Raw genomic sequence first — 26,140 nt, forward strand, 5'->3', positions numbered from 1 at the left:
GCTCTCTTTGTTCGTCTACACCGCCCAGATTGTTTAGGTAACCAGTGGATACCATTCAGCAGTGACCCTGTTGCCACGGGCAACAGCAAATCTGTCCAGGCCAAACCTGGACACCATTTATTGTGTCCTCATCGACATGTATGTATAAACACAGCATATACACAAACACAGACAATCATGCATCACAGTGCAGCCGACACGAGACAGTGAAGGAACACTTTGGAAACTGTGGTCGCTCCAGAGAATTTAAATGTGCTGCTGTCAAAATGATTTTTCATTCTTAGGTCTTTTAAACATCAGACCCTTTGTCACAGTTGCTGCACTGCCCTGAAGAGTTTCTCCGCTGGCACTTGAAGCTTGTTATCATAGTTGTATCGTTCAAAGCCACAGATCACAGACCGCATAGGAGGTGAAACGGAAAATGCCCTAAACTTTGTGTCAGAGTAAATGCCAAACTTTATCTCACATCCCCACCAAACGTGTTGCTCCCACAGAGCTGGATCACACAGACATTAGAGACATTCAGGAGTGTCATTTATGGTCATATAAAATCTACACTGCATGATATTTGATCTGACTTCTGCTGTGCTCCGTCTGTGTTCAGAGCACGGCTTCAGTGAGTCTCACACTAACAGTTTGAGTCAGATTTCTCTTTGATGCCATCCGCAAATGTAAGATATGTACATCTATTGATTGTCAATAATGTATATGACATATATTTACATCTAAAATAAAAGCACATATGTAAAAATTATATATGACACCTGTTAGAAATTGGAACAATTTTATACACTGACATATGTCTAACCCTACAAATATATATTTATGTATGTATGTTTATATTGTAGACATATGTTACATGAATATATATTCATCCCAAAGCCTGTCACTAAATGTTGATATTATATAAGACCACTTTCCCAGAATAGGAAAATTATTATTATTATTAGAAATTGATAGTAAAACATATATAAACATATAATTCTTTCATATCTATATTGTTTCAATAAGCTTGTATATATAAGTTAATTATATTGTTAGGATATATGGTTGCAACATGTTATACCATATAAAAAGTTATTTTATTATTATAATTTCGGGCACTTATTTGGATGTTTAAGAATAAAAAGCTAATATGAACATATATGGAAAAGAAAACATGAATCGCACTCTCTTTCCTAAGGGTGTCTATTGATAACTAATACTACTGTTATAGATGGTTAGATTGGCTGCAGTACAGATGTAAAGTTGTCTAAACAAGCAAAGCCAATTATAATAAAAATGCTAATACAGTATTAACTATGACTATGACTGGTGGAAGATGGACAAGCTTATTTTAATTTGGCAATAAAAGGAAGAATAAGAAGAGAAATCCTGTACCAGAGGTGATAAATCATTAAGATGGAGCTCGCCCTCTGTCTCTGTATTTATTCATTAAAGTAGCAGCTGCTGGGCACAGAGACTCAATAACCAGAATATCTACATGAATGAATGTAGATCTGGGTCTGACTTGTTTAAGGCCTTCCTGCCCCAATTAACATTTTTCATCCAGTGTCAGACACAGGGGTTTTTAGCAAATTCAAGCCATGGCCGAGCCGAAACTGAAAGCTAGAATTAATTCTGTCTTTCACTTTCTCCGGAGCCTGGATGTAATATTCATGTCAGAGATGTTTAGGTTCATGACAAGTGAATGAAGAATAGGAATAAACCTGCTCTATAACAAAGCAGCCCCTGAGATGAGGCACAGGAATTGAACAAAGCCCTGCACAAGTCACCAGACGCCTTGTTTGGTTTTTGCTTCACGTCCACATGAACAAGAACAGGGAGCGATCTGGGGAATAATTCATACAGATGCAGTAACAAGCACACCTGGGTCAGAGCTCCACCTGAGCAGAAATATCACCCCGGTCTGTTTTTAACCTTCATTTATTCATGGACAGGTTTTTCTGAACAAACACGTCGTTAATCACCTACACTCACTGTGGAAAAGTCGCACAGCTGACAGACTGACTGAACTAATTGAATAATGCTTTATTTAATCTGGAGAACTAATGAACATGCTCAGCAGTGGAGCTGCAGCTCGGACTGAAGCAAATTAACTTTCAATAACAAGAATAAATCACTCAGAGACTTGAGGCAACCGAGGACAAATCGTCTCAATATAATATAAAAGACAAATATAGTCAATAACAGAATATCATCGTCTGTGCAGCAGGTTATTATGACCCAGAAAGTGAGAAACTGATCAACATATTGCGACACAATGAAACCAAGCTGCTGTTAAATAAGACTCAGTCTGCAGCCATGTTAGCAGCTTGGTGAGGGTTCACTTAGGCACAGCAGTGCTAGGAGCTAAGTGCTAATGTCAGCATGCTAACACGCGCTCAGTGACAATGCTAAAACTCTGATGTTTAGCATGTATAACTTTTACACTGCTCATCTCCTCATAAATTTCATTGAGATCCTTCCAATAGTTGTCGACACATTTCACTAAAACCAAACCTGTGCATTGTTGTTGAGATTTTCCCATCTGGAGCTGTTAGCTTAGCTAAAAATTTAATTTTCTCCTCTTACATAAGTTGAAGAAAAGTCAGCACAATGAGCCTCTAAATCCTAAATTTCTGAACAACTGACCCTGTAATTATTGAGACCTTGGTACTGATCGATGACCCTGAAAACCTCTGCAGATAAATTATTATCATTTTGTGCTGTGGAGCAGAAAACTGTTGGTATTATCCTCTAAACGGTTCAGAAAACGCAAAAACAACAGGGTTCAGGGTCAGTGTGTTAAAGAGATTCATAACTGTGTGTGTAGGAGGCTTCAGGCGTGATTTATAATGGTCAAACGTGCGAGATGCAAGTGGTAATAGTGGTGTCATCTGTGTCCTTGGATGCTGTGTGTGTGTGTGTGTGTGAGAGAGTGTGTGTGTGTGTGTGTGTGTGTGTGTGAGAGAGTGTGTGTGTGTGTGTGTGTGTGTGTGTGAGTGTGTGTGTGTGTGTGTGTTATTAACACAGCTTGCGTCAGAGGTCTCAGGATTTGGACTCAGAACCACCTCAGTGTGTGAATGTTAAACCCTCATGGTCAACAGAGGACAAAAAATCAGATGACATCACCATCCTTTATAGTTTGTGTGTGTTTGTGTGTGTGTGTGTGTGTGTGTGTGTGTGTGTGTTCATATTTTATATGTACAGACTAGTCCAGTGCAATATATAGCTGCTGAGCTCTTCCCTGTGGCCTCGTCAATGGTGGATTTTCCTGAATCGAAGCGAGGTGCAGCAGCGTTGTTAGAGCTGCAACTCAGACCTGTTCAGCTGCGATAACACTGACAGTCTCTCAGTGAACTCACGTCCTCAGCTCACACGTTTTACTGAAGCAGAAGGTTTACACATCAATAACTACCCTCTATCCATCCCTTCGTCTGTTTTCTATACCTGTATATTCATGGTCACAGGGTGATTTAGTCTATCCCAGCATGCAATGAGCCAGATGCAGGCTGAATAACTACTTTCCATTGTGTTTATTTTTCTTCTTCATCTCTATAGATGTTTTGCACAGTCATAACAGGAGCATGCTGCCAATCATTTCACTGCATATACTAATATAATATATTATAATAACAGCTGCTGATTGAAATTAATCTCCTCGGTACAGTGGCTCTGAGAGCTCAACACACTGCACCTCAAGAAAACACTTGCAAATAGACAAAACAGAAATTCAGAAAACATCTTCATCAGTTTGACAAGATGTCCTGCAAATATTCACAACATAACCAAAAACACAAAAACATATTATTATACATGTATTATAATGTATGTGCGCACGTTGCTCAATGCTTTTAGCTTCAAAAGTCCTAAATCATTGAACAACAAATGGGTCTCAGCAGGTTCATCTCTTTTTTGTCTCCCCTGGAAACATTTCTGTTGTGTTGAGAGTATTTCCATCACATGTTGTTAAATTGATGATGTTTTCTGAATGTGTTTGTGTTTTGTCTGCAGTTTTCCTGTGTTTTCTGCAGTTGCAGTGTGTTGAGCTCTCAGGACCACCATAGTTTTACAGAAGAAGAGAAAAACCATAGTATTTATAGGTATAATTGTGGAGCTCAGTAGGCTTTTTCATTTCATATGTCTTTCTGTTATAACATTAAAAGTGTGGAGGCCCCTTAAAATGGTTTACGTTTATCAGTAGCATAATAGAAAACAGTGAAAAGGTTTTGTCCTACAGCTGATAAATAGTTAATTGAAATTTTAGAGCTGTGAGATCATTTTCACATCAAGTCTTTCAATCTTTAAAAAAAAATCATTAGTCAGAGTCACATGATGTGAAAAAGCTTTTTCTCATTTAAAATATTATTCAAATCCTGGTGGGAAACATTAGCTTTTAAGAAAGCGTCTTTGTGATTTCATCTTTGGCGTCTAAAACCCTGGTTCTGAGGAAAAACACTCACGGCCGATAAATTTCACCGGAGCTGCAGCTAAACCTCAGTCGGATGCGTTTGTGTTTTCCATCCTCTCCGTCAGACTCGTGTGAGTGTGGAAGGCATCTATCCTCAGAGGAGATCTGAGAGGAGCACTCAGCATTGATCTGACTTTTAGTGGAACCACAAACAGGCTGATGTTTCAGCTAATGTGCCTTTCACCGAGGCTAATGCAACAGGGATGTTTTCCTCTGTTTAATGAGCGAATGTGAGTCCAGCTCGATGATCTCATACCTTTGATTTCCGTGTTCACTGGAAAAACGTTGACTGTAGTTTGTGTGTGATGTGAAGTTTGTCAGGTGATGTCACACCTCACCTGTTTGCTGCAGCTTAAACAAACTGTGGTACATTTACAAACTAAAAGTATTTTGTTTTTGGTTCATGTCAGAAATGATTAAATACAGTTTTAAAGCAATCAATGAAGTTCAGTTCACATCATAAACACTGAGTCCATGATGAATTATTTATGAGCTCATATGAAACTAATAAAAAGTTATTTGTCAATGATTTATTAAATACATCTTAATAACTGTTGATACATTAATGCATCATTTGTTGTGATGCGCTTACTGTAAAATGTATTTAAATCCCAACAGAATCACAACGTGGAAATGGAAAAGATGAATCAGATGCACACCAGGTTCTTCAAGGACGCTCTGCGCTGCGTCATTTTTAGATGAAGCCGCAGGATTGGATCAGTTCGTTATTTTAATAACAAGGAACATTTTTTGCCTCGGTAGCGCCATGGCTCCATTTATGGTCCAGACTCAAATATCTTGGTTCAGACTTTGATGGTTTTCAGCTGATGAATCTTAATAACTTTGATGATAGCAAAAGTTATTATTTATTTATTATATGGGTCAGAAAGGTTGTTATATGGTTGAAGCTGTAAACTCAACTTTAAATCAACATTTCAACGGCAGTCAAGTCAGAATTCAAAGGTTGAAAAAAGAACCATTGAATCAAAAATGTACAAACCTCAGTTACTGTCTGAATGCGCCGACTGTCAACTTTCCCGCCTAAATATTTTAAATTGAGGATTAAAACGAGGACTGATGAACAAAGATTTTAGTTGATATGGGACACCTGTATTTTACATAAAGCACTTTCCTCCTATAATTCATTCAACCTCTTTGGTTTTACATGACAAAGAAAATTCAATGTTTATAGCTGCAAACTGGCAGACAAGAATTTTCTTGAGCAATAAATTGATGCATGTTAATTGTGTTAATATGAACCAGAGCCATTGTCTTGCTGTCTTTACAGTTCACCTGATATTGTAAATAGTTATAATGTGGCTGTATTTGCTGCTCAAAAGTGGCAGCTAGCATTAGGCTAATATTTTATTAGCATATCTGATGAGGTGGGGGTCTCATTTTCATCCGTGCCAACAGATACCTGGATATACTGAAAAGAATTACAAAAAAAAGCTGCAGTTGCTACAGATTCATTAGCTGAAGCTAATTTTGTGCTGATTCTTCCTTCAGTCTGCTCGTCATTATCTTTCTGGTTGTTTGTTTTCAGTGCTGCAGACACTCATTAAAAGTTGGCAGAATACTCTTTTGTTCTTCACCAAGAAAACTAAACTACAGGTGTGTGGCCAAGGTCTGTTTGTGGTTCTCCATCAGTAACTGTGTCTGGGCCTCATGATAACGAGACGTTTGGATCTTTATCTCCGACTCTCTCATGTTCACAACCTGTATTTTCTCTGTCATCTTCTATAATGTGTGTTTGCATTTCGGACACCGTGTGTAGTATTTATTTAATCTGTCCGTCTGTAGTGTTTTGTTCTTCTTCCCTTGGTTCAGAGCCCCCGCCCCCAGTTCCTGAGTCTGAATCATCTCCCCGAGCTCCTGTATTATATTCTGTCAGGTCCCTCTCCAGCTGCTGGCCTCTCTCTCTACAGGTCTATAAATTACACAGAGGAGTCGTGTTTGAGGAAGTAAACAACTGGAGAGCTGTCGTGGGATCAGCGCTTCACGGGAACAACACTTGCTCAAAATGAATTCTGCTACTGGTCCCACGGCTGCCGAACGTCAACACTGAGCCAAAAAAATCTGAAATATGTGTTTATGTGAGATCACCGCTGACATGTTTCTTCTCTTCAGGGAGGAGACAGGGCGGCTGAAAACCACAGGGTTTATGGGAAATGAGGTCCTGATTTTAAGAAAAGTCACTGGGACTAACTACTAAAGAGATGACAGGTCACTTCCATCTTACTTTCTCTTGCCTCGTGTAATTAACTCAGCGGTGATGTAATGATTGTAACAAATAGACCTTTAAAATATTTAAACAGTGATGAAACGGCTGCAGTGTGACGGCCTCCAACCCACATGTGGGAGGAAAAATGACAACGCTAAAGAAAAGAAAGCAGCAGCCAGTGATGGAAAAACAATAAGATGGATGTCTCTGTTTTTGTCTCCCTCTCTCTTCTGCTATTCTCTCTCTCTCTCTCTCTCTCTCTCTCTCTCTCTCTCTCTGTCCCCAGGGTCCACAGCTGAGAAGTGATACATGGCTCAGTAATAGTCTAAGCCCTGGGGAGGGGCGGCTCTGTGGCCTTGGTAAGAGACTATCAACACACACACACCTTCACACCCAGTCACGCACAGGCAGACACACACAGGTTGGACTGATACGAGCTCCTGAAGCCCGACACCATCTGAAACAGGACTGTAAAACTTCCCAGTGAAGTGTGACACGCGTGTTGTGTTGTCTCTGTGCTGAAGAACGCAGGGTTTGAAATACAGCGGCGACTGTGAGGGTAACATGCTGACTGTCAGCTCTAATTTGACAGTGCTGACATTTACTTCAGATGAACACTGTAGAAACTGGAGCTCTGTTCGTGCAAAGCCCACAAACGTCCTGGGGGCAAAAGCGAGTGGTCATCCACCACCAGCTACACCTGCTTATCATGCAAGAGGAGCTTTGCCCTGCTGAGACTGGGTGAGAGGCAGGGTTCACCCCAGACGAGCTGCCAAGCGATCACAGGGCTGACACGTGCAGACAGTCCGTTCACACCTCCACCAATTTAGAGTCACTAATGAATCTCGACTATGAACTGTGGGGAAAAACTCAGGGAGAACACGGAAACTTCAGACAGAAAGGCCCCGAACCCAGCACCTCCTCTCTGTAGAAACTGTCTCACATAAAATTAACTTCAGATTAAAGTTTTTGTATTTAGTGTTTATTTTTAGATAATTCATTGAAGCGTTTGCCTTCCTGACACAGTAGCCAGGACGAAAGATACGAAGTGAAGCAGGGATGTGAGACGTGCAACAAATCATACCAGTTATATCGTGTGTGGTTTAACCACTTGGCCTCTAGGACGTTCGCTCATATTTAACATTTCACTGACTGTCTGGAGTCTGTAGCTTCAGACCACCAGCTTCAGTCTGGTCTCTCGGAGTAAAACAAAAAAATCAGCTGGATTAAAGGTCAACGTTTGACCATTGAAACCAGCAGTCGTTAAAACAGACTCAAAATAGATCGATTGCATCATGGCGATGCGGCTAGGCTGTCACATTTTGAAAGCTCCTTCAAATGAGCTTTCTTTTCTCTTCCTGGGCAGCGGAGGATCCATCGGGTAGATCCTCGGTGGCCCAACATATCCCAAGATTCACTGAGCGCTGCGAGCCTGAGGATCACACTTGTAAATGTAAGTACTGGGTTTCGGCTCAGTTCAACAGCTAATGGTGCAACTGTTAAAACCAAGAGCCGTGAAACCTCAAGGTGTTGTGAAAAAACGGTTGCTAGGTGATAGGAGCCACGCCTTGTGACGCAACGGTGAGGGCAGGCACAGCTGGTGACGCGAACCGAAAATCCTTGTGAACGGACAGAGACAAAACAACAAAACTGTGACGCTGCCGTAATACTTTCAAAATGCTCAAACAGACACACACACACACACACACACACACACACACAGACAAATCCACCTTCCACACTGTGAATCTGTCTTTTCTTTCAAAGTTTAGACCTGCTGACCTTTGTTGAGGCCGCAGCCCGGCCGTCTAACAGCAGGAGGCAGTTCTGGGTGAGTAACAGCGCTTCTTTTTCTCACCTCTAAAAGATTTGAGGAGACAAGAAATGACACTCACACACACTCACACACACACATACACACACAAACACACACACACACCACCATTTCTGTCTGGAGACTGTTCAGATAGAAGAGGAGAGCTGAGGACACCAGCACCACCGTCTTTTGTATTCAGTCACAGTGGCTTTCAGCAAAATGGGAAAATAGATTGAGGTGTGCAGAAACGATGGAGGCATTGAAAAAAAAAAAAAAAAAAGATAATAGCATTTTACCTGATCCCCATCTTTCCGTACCGGCACCGCATCCACTGCTGGTGAGGCAAAGAGAAAAAGAAACAGAGATGAATTTAAGATAATTTCACTATCAGGTATTTTGATGGCTACAGGTATCAAACCATGTGCAGAAAACACAGATCCAAAAAAAAAAAAAACATATATATAAATATCAGCCCAGAATACACAAGTGCTTTGTCTCAACCATCTCTGATAGCAGAGGAGCAGGGAGATAGAGGCGTGAGCGAGGAACGCTGACAGAGAGAGGGAGGAGGAGATAGCAGTGTGTCAGCCTGATGCAGCCTTCAACGTGCTCGCTGAGGGAAAATGACAACGCTGTCCAGTATTTCTCTCTCACACACACTCTCACACACACACACACACACACACACACAAACACACACCAAGCTAAAATTAGATTAATTATCCACGCCAAGCTCTGGCACACAGAGGGCACAGCCAGTATGAGTCATGAAGGCCAGAGATGATTCTGAAATATTTGCGGGTGATGAAAGGGGAAGCCATTCTGCCTGTTACTACCACAGGAAATAGAACTCTGCTTTAATAATTTAGTGGTAATGAAATAGAAAACAGAGGCTGTTATTGTCTGGTCGAGGATAAAAACCAGACTCTGATGGTGGCGATAGCTGACTTCACCCTCCCCTTCCAGGACACGATGACCTTGAGTGTGACCTTAACGGTATTTAGTTATCTAATGCATGTAACTGTGGGTAATCACTGTGTTAACACTGTGCAGTGACAGTTTTCCAGCCTAATCAGGCTGATTTGATTTGTTTTGTTTTGTTTTGACTTCATTATCTACCTCGTCCTCGTGGCAGCAGTTTACTGTCGTTTGTTTTAGTCCTAACTAATTATTAGTGATGGACACATCCATCATTTTTTGGTCATTTTATGCTTTTATTTGACAGGACAGCCAGGGGTTCTCACACTTGAGGTTCAAAGGTCCAGATCTGAATCCTAGATAAGGTCAAAGGTCCGGAACAACTAGTGATAAGCAAAATCCTTTTATCAAATTCAGAAATCAGAAAGCCTTTATTGTCATTGTATAGAAGAAATGAAATTGGTTGTGACCCTCAAGCCCTTAGCTGACTTGCTAAAGTTGACATGAAGCCTGATAACTGAAGCGCCAAGATTACATCTTAATCTTGGGCCAGGATCGCCGTTAAAATCTAAAATATTTTACAAAACAAACTGATAAGAATAAAACATTTTTTGACAGAAATAAACATCTACTTCGTTGTATCGTACCAATGCATGACTAATATAACGTGTTCATGTTCGAAATGTTTGCGTAAGTTTTGTCATTATGAAAACAATTAACTACAAATCATAAAAAAATTTAAAAAAAAACATTTGTTATTTCTGTAAGTCAACAACAAACAACCTCTCATCAACGCTGACAGTTTTTCAGGCTGTTTTTCTTGTGTACAAGTCTCTGATCGGCTCGGTCGTTTTTGTGTAACGACAAAAAGAACCACAGTGAACAAAAAGAAAAATTACACTGGTGAAAAAGCAACAAGATGAAGTGATAAACAAAAGATCCACAAGGCCATCATAAGTGTATTATTATTAACACAATATCAATATTACATTTTTTTAATATCATGCTTATCGCCAATACAGCATCACTATAGGCAGCATATTGTTTGTGATTCTTGTCGTAATAAGTGAAAATATCAATATAGCTGGTTTGAATGTGAAATATTAAAATGTTTAGGTAAGAAACACGTATTCATGTTTTCACTGTGATGTTCAGGTTTGAAGTTTCTCACACAAATACCTTTCAACAGCAGATTTCTGATCATTCACTGACACGTGATTATTAATTTGGATACTTTAAATAATCATTTGTGCTCCCTGATAACTGAGTTGTGTTTTAATAAAAACCTCAGGCTGGAAACTGAAGTATGAGGTCGTTACTGCAGCTTTTCCTTTATCTCAGTCGTTTCCGTTCGTTTGAGTTTGGACTGTGACACGTGGATGTAATCAGGGTTTTAGCTGTTAAACAAAATGTGTTATATTTGATATTTATTACGTAGAATAATGTTTTCTGTTTTCTGTCAGTTTATGTGCTCGATAGCTCACGTACTTTTGAGTGTGCGTCTGTCAAATGTCAAGACTTCGCTTTCCTCTTCTGTCACCCGGCCCACAATGAGCGAGCAGCACGTTTATTACAGATGTGTAGATAGATGGATAATAACACAGGGTCTGGAGAGAATTACTCCAGGATTAGTGTGGTGTGTGTCAGCGGTGGAGAGATATCGGTCAGTATCAGCGGCGGCTCAGAGGCTAAATGGGTTTACATGTCGACTGGTCGGACTCTCAAACCAAACAGTCAAAGTCAGAGGAGAAACACTCACAGATGAGTTGGTGAGGCTGTGAAGAATAAGAGAACACATTTACGTGCACACTGTTAATCTGTTACCGTAGAAACCTGTTTGTGTTTGCACATAGAAACATCAGATCACATGAGTTCTGATCCCAGATGTGATGAACCTGAACATGTGAGTCCAAACCGGGAATACTTTGGTTTGACATCACAGAAACATGTAGTGGAATCAATTTACACAACAAGGAGTAGTAGTTAATCAGAAACACAGATGATATGATTAATTATTAACAGTAATCAAAGACAAACATTGATCAAACCTGAGACTAATTGGTGTTTACTTTCTCTGCCTGTGGAGCAGTGAGTTTTATTGGGTTTAGCTGCAGGTTTGATGTCAGTAATGAGTTGAAAAGGCTGAATGAGCATCAGCTGTCATGATTATCTTTCATGATCGAAGCTGGGTCCAGAATTTATCATTAAAGCTCCATATTTTACACTTTTTCTGTTTTATCTGAAGTGTTGGTCTCCATCAGAAGATATATTTGTGGTTTTATGAACCAAAAACCATCTCAGTGTAGTTTTACATCTCCTCTCTCAGGCTTCTCTCTGGAGCTCTAGTAACAACAGGTCAGTCAGCCAATCAGAAGAGAGGATCTCAGCCTCTCTTCTGATTGGCTGACTGTTTTCTGAGTGATCTAATAAAAATATATCAGAGTTCAGGTAAACACTCAGAGATACCTAATCCTGTAAGGTTGGATGGTGGGTCCAGGTGGGTGGAGCTTGGGGCATGACTGACAGCGGTGACTGCTTCGTTGTGACATCACAAAGTCCCAGAAGTCCTGACGGCTGGTTTTAAGGCTCAGTGTCTGAATACAGGCTGTGTGCATTTCTCTGTAGACTGAGGCTTTGATACTTTCACAGTATTAATATAGAACCTAGACCCGTTTTATAATTAAAACACATGGACATCTACCTTTAGACTGTCCGGGACCTTTAAACCAAGGTGTGTTTCAGAGTGATGCAGATGTCAGACAGTGAAAAACCAGCCCCAGACAAAAGACACTGATCAGAAACTTTGAGAACTCTAAATCATATATATCTGGGATATGAATAACTGCTCAGTGGCTTCCCTCCCACTCTGTCTGCTGAGCTGTGCTCGTTGCTCCTGCTATGATTCACAGCTGATGTAGTTCACCTGGTCGTCCGGGGCCCTGAAGGCTATAAAAGCTCTGATCCAGCTGGCACTCACCCTGTGTGTTTTCCCTCTTTGATTTGGCACCAGTCGACACTTCCACAGCACAATACAGTGTTTCACACCTCTCATGTAGGCCCTAAAAGTAATGACTGTTTTCACATTACACTCACATTAAGCTTGAACCAGCAAAAGTTTTGATCGATGAATGACTTTAACAGTTAGTCGATGATCAATATTGCTGATATTAATTCTCTAATCAACTCTACATGCGCTGTAACTCCAGTTACATCTGAATAAGGACTTCCCACAGTGTTTTCCATGTAGGCCTCATATCCTGAAAAACAGTAGTGTGCATATAAATACACTCAGTCCTCTCACGTGGATCATAAAGAATCAACTAAATCCTGCTTTTCTTTTCAAAATCGACTTCTTGTATTGCAGCATTAAAATGAGTGAAAGTGAAGTCTCTGTCCAGTACGACACTGAGAGCCAGCGCTAAAATTAGATTAATTATCCACGCCATGCCTTGGCACGAGGGGGGGGGCACGACCTGTATGAGTCAGCGGGGGCCTGGGATGTTGAAGGATATTAGATTTAAGTGGTGATGAAAGGAAAGGCTTCCCCCTTGTTAACACAAATTATAAACTACATCTCTCATATCTCACGGTAAGGAGCAAGAAAAAATGCTGCTCCTGTTGGGTCCAAGTCACTGAAATCCTCAAAGTCAAGTGCCATGAAATTAGGCGAACTTCAGCTACAAATAAGAGAAGTCAAGATGAGGGTGCTTGTGTAGAAATTTGCTTAAGTTGTTGAATATCACTCGAAGATTGCTTCAAGCGGGAATAATCTTGAGTTTTCTCCACATCTCATCAGTGGAGCCGTTCATCGTTGGAGGCTTAAAAATCCTCCTTTAGCCCATCACCCCTTTTTCAATCCCGTCTTTGATGAAAGGCTGATTGAAGTGGATTTAACAGCTGAAATCAATAAGGCAGCCTCGACTCACTTATCAGTCTACTTCTGCTCTAATAGCTGATATTTCTTATGTATTGTATTCTCAACATATGGCCCAACATGCACATCGATGGCGTCCGCATTGATTTCGTGCTCTCTCGCTGAAGGGAGCGCTGCCGATCGACAGTGCCTAAAAATACCTCAGCCTTCATATTCTCTTCAATGGAGACTTAAAGCTTTCCATCCAAATCAATATCAATAATTCCCCTCTGGGCAGTGGGCAAAGGTGGTGGGAGGAGGACGTGGGGGTGTAGTCACTGTTCAGAGGTAGAAGATACCGTCTGGAGATGTCGCACGTCATCTCGAGGGACAAGAAATGACAGCTCTGAACCAAAGTCGCTTCAAGCGATCGATTGGTACAGGTCGAAAGAGCCGACTGTTGAGCTACTGATAAAGCTTGATTTCAAAATGTTATGGTTCCTTTTGCAAAGAAATAGAAAGAAATAGTCCAAACAATTACTTACATTCTCTAAAATGCTGCTAGTGTCACTTCCTCTTGTTGATAACAGCCTGAAAGTCTGTGACATGAAGACTCAAATTTTCCAGCAGTTATTACAGAACACAGTGAGGCTGCTCTGCCCTGATATATTCTCATTTTTGTTTATTTCACCAGCCTGGTCCTCTCAGTCATGATACTCAGTCCTCCTGGGGTAAAGCTACAGAGAGGGTTTTGATATAAGAAAATGTTCTAGACATTAGTAAACGTCAGGTTTTGGTTTCAGTCCCGCTGAATCAAAGAGCGAGGGCTTCTTGGTGAAGTCGCAAGTTGGTGTCAGCATCAGTGGCAGAGAAATCCATCATCACAGGGGGTGAACGGAGAACAGTTTCCTCACCCACAGGACCAGAAAACAGACCAGAATGTGAAGCGGGAAAAGTGTGTTTAATTCACGCTCTTGGTTAAACCTGCAGTAACCAATTTTTTTGGCAACTTAGAGGCAGGGGAAACAAATTGTGAATACGACACTGACGTAGTATCATCCATTAGTTATGGTCCGAAGCAACATCTGGTCAAAAAACCCACTAAGACCTGCTAACATCTGGCTTTTGTTGGCAATGGAAAAGGGTACAATCGGCAGTCACACCTGGGTCACATGACTCTGCAGTGGCTCAGCTCTGATGTAAACACAACACCCAGGTGAAAACACAAATTTCCATGCTGTGATTTCTTTCCTGGCACAGACACCTGCCGAGCACAGTCCTGTTAAACCAGTGACACCACGGCTCCACTGCATTGATCAAAGAACGAGCTGCAGCCCCGAAATGAGTTTTAAAAACACACTCACAGATCAAAGCGTTTCACATGGAGGCAACATGGGGATGAGAGACGGATCCGTTTCACCGGTCTACACAGCCGCTCGGCTTATCCATCCTCCCCTGTGTGTGTGTGTGTGTGTCCTGTAGCTGCATGTGGTGACACTGCTCCCTGCAGTTGTGTGTGTCCTCTCCGACAAACTCAGCTGGTCATGTAAAAGTAGTCAATCGCCTTTTTTACCGAGTTTAATCCTGATCAAAGTTTCGCCAAGTAAACTGCTTGTCTTAGGTAAAGTCTTAAGAAGATGTGACCTGTGCTCTCCGGTGTCTAAGCCACGCCCCTTGTCTACCCTGGATGCAAGTGAATTGCCTCTCAAAGCATTGTGGGAAACAGGTGCTGATCTTATGGTGAGGACTGACTCTAAAACCAGCAGCACATTCAGGCCTGTTCTCTGGATACTGTCAATAATAACACACTGTAGATAACACACAGGAGAGAAGTCACAGCTGAACAAGAAAACACAACAGAGTCACAACAGAGAGCGACTCCCACTCTGAACTTTCACGTTACAGACTGGAACAAGGTGAGAGCAACAGACAGAGGAGGAGATGGAAATTGCCTGTGAAGTTGTCTTTGATTTTAGAAACAACATTAAACTCACTGCAGACCCACACCCACACACGTACACACACAAACACACAAAACACTTTTCATAACATCACTCAGGCCTGACCCAGTCGTTTGTGTGAAGGACGACATTTCTGGTGACTTATTCGACTCCCTCTCTCTCTCTCTCTCTGTCTCTCTCTCTCTCTCTCTCTCTGTCTCAGTGTTAATGAAAGACATGCAGTCTTAGTCATGACTCTGCTCTCTCTGAGTACATTTGAGATGCGACCCAGGGGATCCTGGAGGCCATTTACTCCACACAACACATCCACCCACATGAAGGCACATACAAACTCACACACACAGACACACACACACACACACACACACACACACACCATGGACCTCTGGTGTTGATGGAGCTCCTCGCTGGAGCCACGGGGGAGGAAGGAGAGGGTGAGAGAGACACTGAGGGACACTGAAGGCTCTCAAAAAGACAGAGAGAGGAACAAAACCGAGAGACTGATCGAAGCTCGAATCCTGCAGGGCAGAGGGTATGTCGAGGAAAGAGCAGCAAGAGCTGCTGGGAAAATAAGATAAAGCAAAAAGCTGGAAAGATAAGAAAGGGAGGGGGAGTGGAGGGAGAGAAGAAGCAGTGGTGATCCAGTGATGCAAAAATTAATTCTATTTTCAGAAATACACAGGATTTATCATTTCTGTCATAAAAGATTTTATTTAGGTCACATTTACTTGACACCTCCCCTGACAAACCTGTCAGTGGATTAATTTAAATCACATTTTTCCAAATTCATCAAATAATTCTTCAGAAATGTGCAGGTATTTCATTAAATACTACAATCTATTTGACAGCACACTAATAATATTGAGATTAAACCCTGATTTCTGACAAAACTGAGTTTGTTTTCTAACGTTTGCCTGCATCATCTTACGCTTTAAAGAAGGAGCTTGTGTGGAAACGTGAAATAATCCTCACTAATCAGTTTGTTGCCATTTGATGGACATTTACCCAGAGTTCCCTGCAGTACCTGGAGGGCAGGCAGGCTGCTCCACAGTCATTACTGTCACTCACTGACCATTTCATCATTCGTGTTTCATCTGTGGGAGTCACATTAATTTGATAACTGCACTTTATAACCTTCCTTAGTACAATAGTTCAAATGACAACATTTAATGTGAAAGGCGTCGCTCAAACAAACACACACACACACACCCTGCAGCTGCACAGTTTTTTATCTGTTTTACTTCATTCAGCCACAACAGGCAGCTGAACCTACAATAGCCACGCAGCACGCTGCCCGCCCTGCACCAGAGAGAAGATGTGCGACTCGCTGGTGAACATGGTGGAGCGTTTAGAGGCTAAAGAGTCAGACATTTCCCCTGAGGAGTCGGTGAACACCAACACAGAGCCGGAAGGAGACGGATTATTGGACTTACATTTGTGAGGTGACCAGAGACACGACTCTGGATGAATGTTGATGTTGCTGCCTGTGTTTACAGGGGCGCAGGCGTCCATGTGTAGCCCGAGATTTACCACACGTGCTGACAAGTGTGTGCAGACATTCACTGTAGTATAACCTGAAGATGTTCACCTGTAACAACATGTTTGTGCCATAAAATGAGTTTAGTACCAGACATTTTTATGGTCAGGGTTTAATCAGCTCTATCATCAGTGTATCTGTTTGCTGATGGACTCAAACAGAGACTGTGCTCATCTCATGGTTTAAAACTTTCTACTAAATTATTTTCATTATTGATTTAGCTGTTGCTTTTTCTCAATTCATTGATTAATCATTTGATATATTCAGAAAATAGTTCCATCAGAATTTCTTTACGCTTTTTCCTGTTTTATTTGTCCAACGGTGGAAAACTCATAACACACAACTGAAAGGCTGAAACCAGACGACCTTTGGCATTTTTACTTAAAAAACTTGTTGGTCATCAAGTTGTTGCAGATTAATTTTCTGTTGATCAACAGATCCATAATGAGACGACCAAATTCTAGTTTATTTCCATCAGAGCAGAAATATAAAATACATGATTTGTTGTGCAGCAGAGTATTTTTTCTAATTATGTGAGTGGCTTTAGGAAAACATTGGTGTGAAACACACTAATGCCTCCTCCATGAATTGTACTCGGTAATTAATCTGACTCAGAGTTTGTTTATGAACTAAAGAGTGTTTTCTGCAGCAGCGGTGTAATTTTTTGCTTGTTAGACTGTGAATCACGCAGCTCAGAGCCTCTGAGGTTTCGATACAGTAGGTGTGAGGTTACTGACCTTTGTGGAAAAGGTCATTTCTGTTTGTGCACGTCTCCAAAGTCTCTGCAGTGGAGTCAGGGGAAAAAAACAAAACACAAAAGACCATCAGACATGAAAGGAAAAGCTTTCGTGTAGGTTTCATTAAAAAAAGTTAAAGGTCCCATATAGTCTAAAGGTAGATGTGCATGTGTTTGTGATTATAAAGCAGGTCTAGGTTCTATATTAATACTGTGAAAGTATCAAAGCCTCAGTCCACAGAGAAATGCACACAGCCTGTATTCAGAAACTGAGCCTTAAAATCAGCCGTCAGGACTTCTGGAACTTTGTGATGTCACAACAAAACACCGTCCTAAGCCATGCTTCAAGGCCCGCCCACCTGAGACCCACCATCCAACAAGTTAGCTCGTGCTAACTATTGCGATCTATACTGACAAGGTTTCAGGTGTTTTCAGCCCCGCCCCCCATCCCCACAAGTCGACAGGATTGGTTCCTTTGGTTCTATGACGTATGAATCCTGGCTGTCTGGATCTTGTTTATGAGACTCTCATTGTTTCACTGCAGTCCAAGGTGGAAACACTCAGTAATGGTGTTGACTGATTATTTTGCTCATTATATGTCTTGTATTATTTAAAAAACAACATGTGGACATGTTAACAAGGTTAGAAACTGTTTACTGGGGCAATCAGTGCTGTATAATTAGAAAATAAAGTTTTCTAATTTACATAATTGGATTGCAATAGTTAGTGTAGTTCATTAACTTGCAAAGTGATAAAACACAGAAATAAATCAAAGCAACAAGTGAAACAAACAACTTTGTCTCAAAAAGAAAGAAACTTTAAAAAGATCCAGATTTGTGTCTGACTGCAGCTGAACTTCACTTCACAGACCACGTACTCCAGAAGACAAAGGTTAGGTTTCCATTGTTCTTCCAACCACACAAAGCAGCTCCACAGTTTCCCTTTTGATTGCTGCTGTCCTTAGAAAGCCCCTGCCACATTGTCCTCAGGCTACTCCTCTGTAGTCTGCAGATTACGAGGCCATGGTCGGTGTAGATGTTGGTGCTGCTCGCTCTGATCTGTTTGGCAACAAAGCAGAAGGTCTGAGGGAAAAAGAATCTGAGACATCAAAGTATGACGGAGAAGCACCGCCTGCCAAATGGCCTGCTGGAGCCGCACGCTTCATTTAGCCAGTGAGAGTCTTTATCTCAGTCAATCTGCTCCACAGTCTTGGCAACGCACTCGTGTTCCTTTTTACCATCAGACCAACATTTCTTGAGATTTACGCTGAAAAAAGGAGCCAGAGAGAGAGATTTAGGCTACTTTATTTAATCTGTCTTCAAAGCTACACCAGAAAAGATATTTATGTAGAAATACATCCATGTTTATCTGCATTAAAACATGAAGAGGAGCAGCAGCAGAGAGGAAGGCTCCACTCCAGCTGCAAATTCAGCTTCTATTTACTCCAATAATATTCTCTGCTCACAGGAAACTAGGAAGTCGGTTTTTCACTGCTTTATCTTGCCTTTCCTTTGGAACTAAATTTTTTCAACTGTTGAACTACCGGATTCCTACGCACAGGTGCACTGCATTACTTCACAGATCAGCTGTTTGAGTCCAACAGATGTATTTCCAAAGGAAAATGCTGTTTTACAGCAAAATAAAATTGTCACATAAAGTATAAATTTAATTGTGCCGGTGCTCGTGTCTACTTCTTCTTCTATTTCTCCAAACTTAAGTACCTCCCACAACCCTACGTCAAATAATTACGTTAAAGAGAGGAGGTCAAGGTGAATGGGTGGATCAGGTTTGATAAAGGTTCCTTAACTTTAAAAGCCAGTTATTTATCAGGATACAAACCAAGTCATATTTGTGCCTAAATCTAAACAAACCCTAACCATAGTGTTGTTAGATCATTAAACATGTTTCATAATCACTGTCAGATGATGTTTTCCTGCTGATTAAGGCCTCAGATCAGAAACAGCTTGAAGTATGAATCATTCTGGAAATAACATATTTGGATGATTAAAAAAAATTAAACTATTCCTTCTTGGACAATGGGTTGGTCTAAGATTATCAGGAAATGGTTAAAAAAAAACATCCTACAGAAGTTCTCAGAGCCCAAGATGGCGTCTTCAAACTGCCTGTTAGCAACTATCCAAAACCCAAAGATACATCATTCAGAGAAAACAGCAATTTTCCACATTTAAGAAACTGGAACCAGCCAATGTTTAACTTGATAAATGACCTAAATGATCAATAAATTATCTTGAATCAATTGTCTCAGAGCATTGTTTGGTATAAAGCCACAGATCAGCGTGAGTAAAGACAAATGTCCGTGTCATCGTTTGGGTTCAAATTAACTCAGAAATCAAGAAAAAAAAAACCCGAGTGACCGGAGAAAAAGCTCCGGGGAGGAAGAGATGAAGAGACTGAAAGGGCAGATTTGTGTTAAATGTGTTACATGTAAAGTACTGTCTGGCTTTAATGGCTCTATAAGTACTAATAAAGCTGCATTAGTGCACCACAGGGACACAGGTGGGGGAGGGGGAGGGGAGGGAAAGGAGGGAGAGAGATGAAACAGGGAAGGAAAGAGAGGAAGAGTTGGGAAGATTAGAGAAGGAGATGTGAAAAAAAATTTGAGAATATCAGCAGTTGAGGAAATTTTGGGTGAAGGATCAGAAGAAGCATTAAGTGGGTGGGGGGGGTGGGGGGGGGGGGGGGGTGGGGGGTTGATGGTGGGGAAGGAGGAGGTAAGAGGAAGTTAAAGGTGGTCAGCTGGGTGGAAGAGAAGAAGCTGCCGCAAACAAGTCATCATGCACAACATGCTACACATGGACACACACACACACACACACACACACGTGCACCTGCACATGTACATTGACACACACACACGAATGTCTAAGGAAGGGTGGCACTGTGGGATGCAGCAACAATAGGTCCTGACAGCTCTCTCTGGCAGAGCCTCGCCTGTCTGCTGCCATCGCTCAGGGCACTGTGTGTGTCTGTGTGTGTGTGTGTGTGTGTGTGTGTGTGTTCCTTTGTGTGTGCGTGAGGTGACACACGGCCTGTGACAGTGATCCGAAGTGAAGTCTGGAGTCTGACTCACCTCCGCTTCAGCGGCGGACGCTCTGAACCGACACCAAACACTAAGGGAGTCCTGCTCACCACGGCCTGCTGGGGTAATACCTTCATCCATCCATCCATTCTTCTGTCTGACTGTGTGTGTGCATGTGTGCGTGCGTGTGTCTTGGACCAACCCAAACACCCTCTAGCCTCTGGAGTTTTCTTTTTGGTGTTTGATGTACCAAAGAAAAACATGTTCTTCCTCTTTACTGCTGCCCCTCATTTGTTTGTCCCTTTGGATACAAGCGTTTGGTTTCAGGTTTCTGAATCATATTGTAAAATATAATATAAAATATTATGATCATGTGCTGAAAATTAAAATACACACAGCTCCCGTGAAGCTCTGTCAGCATGTGAATGGCCCTGACAGAAGCCTTGTTTTTACAGTTACAGACCAATGATAACAGGTTGTGTGTTAATTCCTGATCAGTCGACACGGCGGCCATGTTGGAGCTCATATCGTGCTGCTAACATTGTGCAGTCGGGCTGAGTAACACATTTACTACAGCAATTTGATATCCTTCACAGTCTCCTCAGTGTGAGATCCTGGGAAGACATTTTTACACGCAGGGTAAGAAGTGTAGTTAAATTTGTCTTCGTGAGTCGATGTTTCTTCCTGCTGTTCAGCCTTCCTCCAGGCAAACTCTAATTCTGTTTCCTAAACTCCCAAAAAACAGTAAAGCTTTATCCAGCCAAGCAGCTTAAGAGGACTCAGAGTCCAGGCTGATGGCTGAGCAATTTTTTGGGGGGGTTTCTTTTAAACAAAGACTGCTTCCCCACACAGATTATACTGTCGGAGGCGCAGAGAGACTCTGATCAACAGTTTGTTTGTTCCTCTCCTGTTTCAACATGACAGTAGCCTCACGCACAAACACACGTCCATAAAGAGATGGTTTTCCCAGTTTGCTGTGGACTGACTGTCCTGACCCCATCCCCACCTTTAAAGATGAACTGGAACCAGAACCCGGACCTCATCTCCCAGCACCAGTGTCGGATCTCACTAATGCTCTTTGGAGCAAATCCCTGCAGCCAAGCTCCACAGTGTCTCCTGAAACAGGCAGGTGTGCCAGACCTTGGTTGTCATGGTTACAGTGATAAACTTGCAGACTGTACCAAGAGCAGTGTACCTACCTCCATCACCATGGTTACTATAATAACAGTCATGGCTTGGTTTGGTTTAGGAAAATATGGTGATTTGGGTTAAAATCAATTCTTCCTCAACATTAGACGATCCTTGTTGTCATGGTAACAATAATAACAACGAACGGTCATGGATAATAGAAACAACATAAACTGCTGCTGTCACATGGGAATCAAACACCGCTCTCCTGTGTCATATTCATCCATCCACCCCAACCTCCTCCTGACGTGGACTTTGTCGCTCTATAAACTACGTCACCGCACTTTTCCCTTTGCTCCTGTCATCATCACTACGACCACTAGATGTCGCCTAGCAACAAAACCTAACTCTGGGTCATAGTGACCTGCTGACAGACGACCTGTGGGTTCGTTTCATTATAAGATAAAATAAAGGGATTATTTTCATGATGAAACACCCCCCCCCTCCCTCTCTCCCCCCAGGTCCTTTAGGTCAGAGATGTTCATGGTTCCCTGTCAATCAAATTATTGACCAGTGGCCTCACTCTGTGTATCTGTCGCCCTCTGACTTGGTAGCAAGGATCACACAATCCATCTGGAAGTGGGCACACACACACACACACACACACACACACACACAGCATTTAGTACACAGGGCATCTGTCAGCTGGTCTGTCAGCAGAGGCAACACGGTCAATATTTAGGAGCTGGGGAGGGACGAGGGCTTTACTGTGTAAGGTGATACCTCAAACACACCTGACAGAAGAGAACAAACACAGCCGAGTGTTAAATTGTTTAAACAGACAGTCGACTTTGGAGAAGACCTAAATCCTGAGGATACCTGGGATTTTCTACAGAAGATGAATTGTGTAAAACTGTAGCAGCCTCTCCAGTATCTCTGAGTTACGGCCAATTCATTGTGTTATTGTGGCACCACCTATATGTCAGATGTCTTCAGGACATTTTGTTGATTCTTAATTTGCTATTATGTCCAAGATCTATAGCAGTTAATGTCTGTAGGCCACAGATTAAAGAATAGCTGTATTTAAATAATGAGGTCAGTGATAATTTATATTTTTGGTACTTTGAATTCATGTAAAATCAGTATATAAACACATAATATATGGTTTATAATATGCTATAATGTAGTTGTAAGCAGGTATAAGTGTTTTTATTAACAACTATAACTCAGATAATTCACAACAGATAATGAACAACAATTTAGAAAAACAAGGCTTTAATAATATAGAGAGGTCTGTCTTCATAGGAGAAGTTATAACTGTTGCTGTACAAATATCTGCTGCTTATACATTAACTACTACATTATAAACTGTTATCAACCATGAATTAAATGTTTGTATACTGGCTCTAACTGCACTTACACCTGAAGCAGCGAGAGTGAAAGAAGAGCGCTCTGACCATAATTCAAGAACACACAGCACCAAATGTGTATTAATCCGCCACTGCAAATAGTCCCCAATAAATGCACAATTTCCTCATGTTTGAGTAACATAACAAAATTCTCTTTTCAGATCCATCTATAATTTAGGACTGTCAGGCAGTTGTGAGCAGTGCTTTACAGATGTTATGTAGTGTTTGAGATGTGCTGCAAGCTGCCGGACAAACAGGGCTGAATCCTTGTCAGAGGTAATAAGTGCAGTGCAGAACAGACAACATGACCGAACGAGACACACCGTGCTATCAAAGTATGTCGAGAGCCAATAGATAAGCTTTAGTGCTCGTTGATAAACGTTTTTGTAAAAGGACAGAGTGTGCTGGGACAGACTCCAGCCCCCTGTGACTGTGGAGAGGGTAAGTGGGTTAAGACAATTAATTAATTAAGAAATGTGTGTGTGAGGACAGTTTCAGGCTACATCCACACTGATTCGTTTCACTTTTAAAACCCATCACTTCTGCAACATTTACACCTGGCGTCCACACTACTTTGGAGTTTTCAATCCCTTAAAACAGAGACTTTTAAAATGAAAAACCAGCTGTCAGGACTTCTGGAACTTTGTGATGTCACAACAAAGCAGTAACCGCTCTCAGACATGTCCCAAGCCCCGCCCACTGGGACCCACCATCCAACCTTGTAGGATTTGGTTTCTCTGAGTGTTTACCTGAAATCTGATATATTTTTATTCCATCACTCAGAAAACTGACCTGTTGTTACTAGAGCTCCAGAGAGAAGCCTGAGAGAGGAGATGTAAAACTACACTGAGATGGTTTTTGGTTCAGATATATCTTCTGATGAATATATAAAACACAGGAGAAGAGTAAAATATGGACCTTTAAAATACATGCAGGGAATCTCATTCTGTCTCATGTTTTGATCTGAAATCAGTGTTGAATCAAAAGTAAATGAGACACTAAATTAAGAAGCTGAATTTTTAAAATGAAGTTGCAACCTGTCTCCTTTTTCATTTGTACAAACCAACACAGACCAGTATAAACTGTAAACATGAGTCATTACAGAAATTTTGAGTGTAGAAGTTTCATCTCTGAGTACCATTTAGAAAATGTGAAAATGCCTGTTGCAGCTTTTAGTTACTTTCCAAGCTGCTTGTCACATCTAAAATTCAGCTCCAAGCTTCTGTGTCCGCAGAAACATTGTGATGCAAATTTAGAGGAGAAAACGGGAAACGAGAGCCTCAGAAAAGACGAGCTCGAAGGAGGCATCACCTTCTTTTTCCATTACTGGCCTGAATCGATTTGGTTAAAAATAAAACCAGGACGACTCCGCTCTGATCCCACTGCATTCGCAGATGACCGCACAGGCCAAGTGTCACATCAGATGCGACTTGCATTATCCGACCTGTGTTTATTTATGTGGAAATCGAGCTGCTTTCTGCCAAACTGTGAGTCTGCTCTTTACTCTCAGTCTTACTCTGTCGCCGCTTCCTGCCAACTGAAACACAGAGGCCAAAACAACACTTCACTTACAGACTGACGGATCTGATTACGTCTCAGATGCCAAAACAAACAAACAGACATCAGTTTAACGTATAGAGTTCCTTATTATTTTTGTTATATATATATATATTACACATGAAAAAATGAGTAAATCTGCACTGATTGTCATTAGGTAACTTTTGGAGGCACAAATAGCAGTGTTCATATTTACATGTCACTGGACCTTTGTGTCTAATGCACCATTTACCATTATGAGCATGTAAAGTGTGGGTGAACAGCTAACCTCTGTAACGCTGCAATATTACTGCTCATTGAGCCGTCTATTGCTGTATAATGATCATGCTGAAGCAGGAAATCTGTTCATTAAGGGCTTCAGAGAACAAAATATTCATGATTTCCACTCAGAGGTGACTGAATCCCCCTTATATTCTCAGCTCTTTGTTCGATAAAGTAGTAAAAAAAGTGGAATTAAATAAATGACTCAGCTCATGTTCACTGAATGAGCGAAACAAACATCTGGTTGACCGACCACCAGGTGGAGCAATTTCAGAACAGCAGAAAAAATCAACAACATAGGTGAAACAGAAATCTCTGCAGTCAGGTTTCATCATCAGTTCCTGCAAAGTGAGTTGTGAACAGGACAGAGATACAAGCAGCCAGTGCACAGACTGTACAGACGTTAGCTGTGAGCCAGCTGGCAGCGTGCACACTGATCGCAGGCATTAAGTGTTGAGTCTCAATCTTCTGAATTCACTCACAGGTTTCACACTTTCAGGCACGGTCTCGTTCTAACAAGCCAAATAAGAGGAAGCGACAAAGCCACTGAGTTTTATATAGAATGCAAAAACCACAGTTAGTTGGCAAAGGTGTGCACACACAGACCAGAACACCTTTCCTCTACTCTGAGTTTTGCCTCTTTGATTTTCCTTTAAAACGCTTTTCAGACCAAAATTAGCAGGTATAAATCGTTTTTTTTAAACGTAGCTAAACTCGCTAAAAAAGGCAATTGAGTCCTTCTACTCTACCAGCCGAGTTTACTGGAGAGGACTCACACAACTGCAGGGAGCAGTGTCATTGCACAGTGTTACAGAGCACTCACACATGCAGACACGGGAGAAACAGTGAGCTGCTAGCTGCTGTGTAGACTGGTAAAACTGAGCCACGGAGCTCCTGTGTCGGAGAGGCTTTAATAAGTGATTGTGTGTTCTTGAAACTTATTTTGGGGCTCCAGCTCACTCTTTCATTCCAGAGTGCAGCATCTGTGTGCACTGAAAGCCGTCACAGCGCAGCGGAAATTAGCGTTAATTAACACCCGGTTGTAGTGTTTACTTGAATGCCGATCAATACCTGCATCTACTGCTGAGTCATTTGCCCTGGGTGTGAATGCAGATTGTTCCCTTTTCCATCGCTGAGAGCAGCCAGATGTTAACAGGTCTTACCAGGTTTTTTGACAAGTGATAAAAGGGCTTAAGATTTAAAATGTCACTTGATTTCAGTGACTCAAATGCGGATTTACCACCACA

At 41.6% G+C, this 26,140-nt stretch overlaps 1 protein-coding gene across 8 annotated transcripts in view; it reads right to left on the bottom strand.

Moving 5' to 3' along the window:
* LOC139633967 (uncharacterized) overlaps window positions 1-26,140 on the bottom strand; it is a 49,739-nt gene that overhangs the window by 16,620 nt on the left and 6,979 nt on the right. For 5 of the 8 annotated variants that reach the window (XM_071500147.1, XM_071500143.1, XM_071500145.1 and 2 more), the window contains exon 2: window positions 8,790-8,827. In XM_071500147.1, coding sequence (XP_071356248.1) covers window positions 8,790-8,827 — 38 coding nt within the window. The remainder of the gene's footprint in view (window positions 1-8,789; window positions 8,828-26,140) is intronic. The other 3 variants (XM_071500144.1, XM_071500149.1, XM_071500146.1) reach the window with 1 other exon arrangement.

Source organism: Trachinotus anak, unplaced genomic scaffold (genome assembly GCF_046630095.1).
Source record: "Trachinotus anak isolate AG129_WGS33_773 ecotype Australia unplaced genomic scaffold, CSIRO_AGI_Tana_v1 ptg000016l, whole genome shotgun sequence".
Taxonomy (NCBI): domain Eukaryota; kingdom Metazoa; phylum Chordata; class Actinopteri; order Carangiformes; family Carangidae; genus Trachinotus; species Trachinotus anak.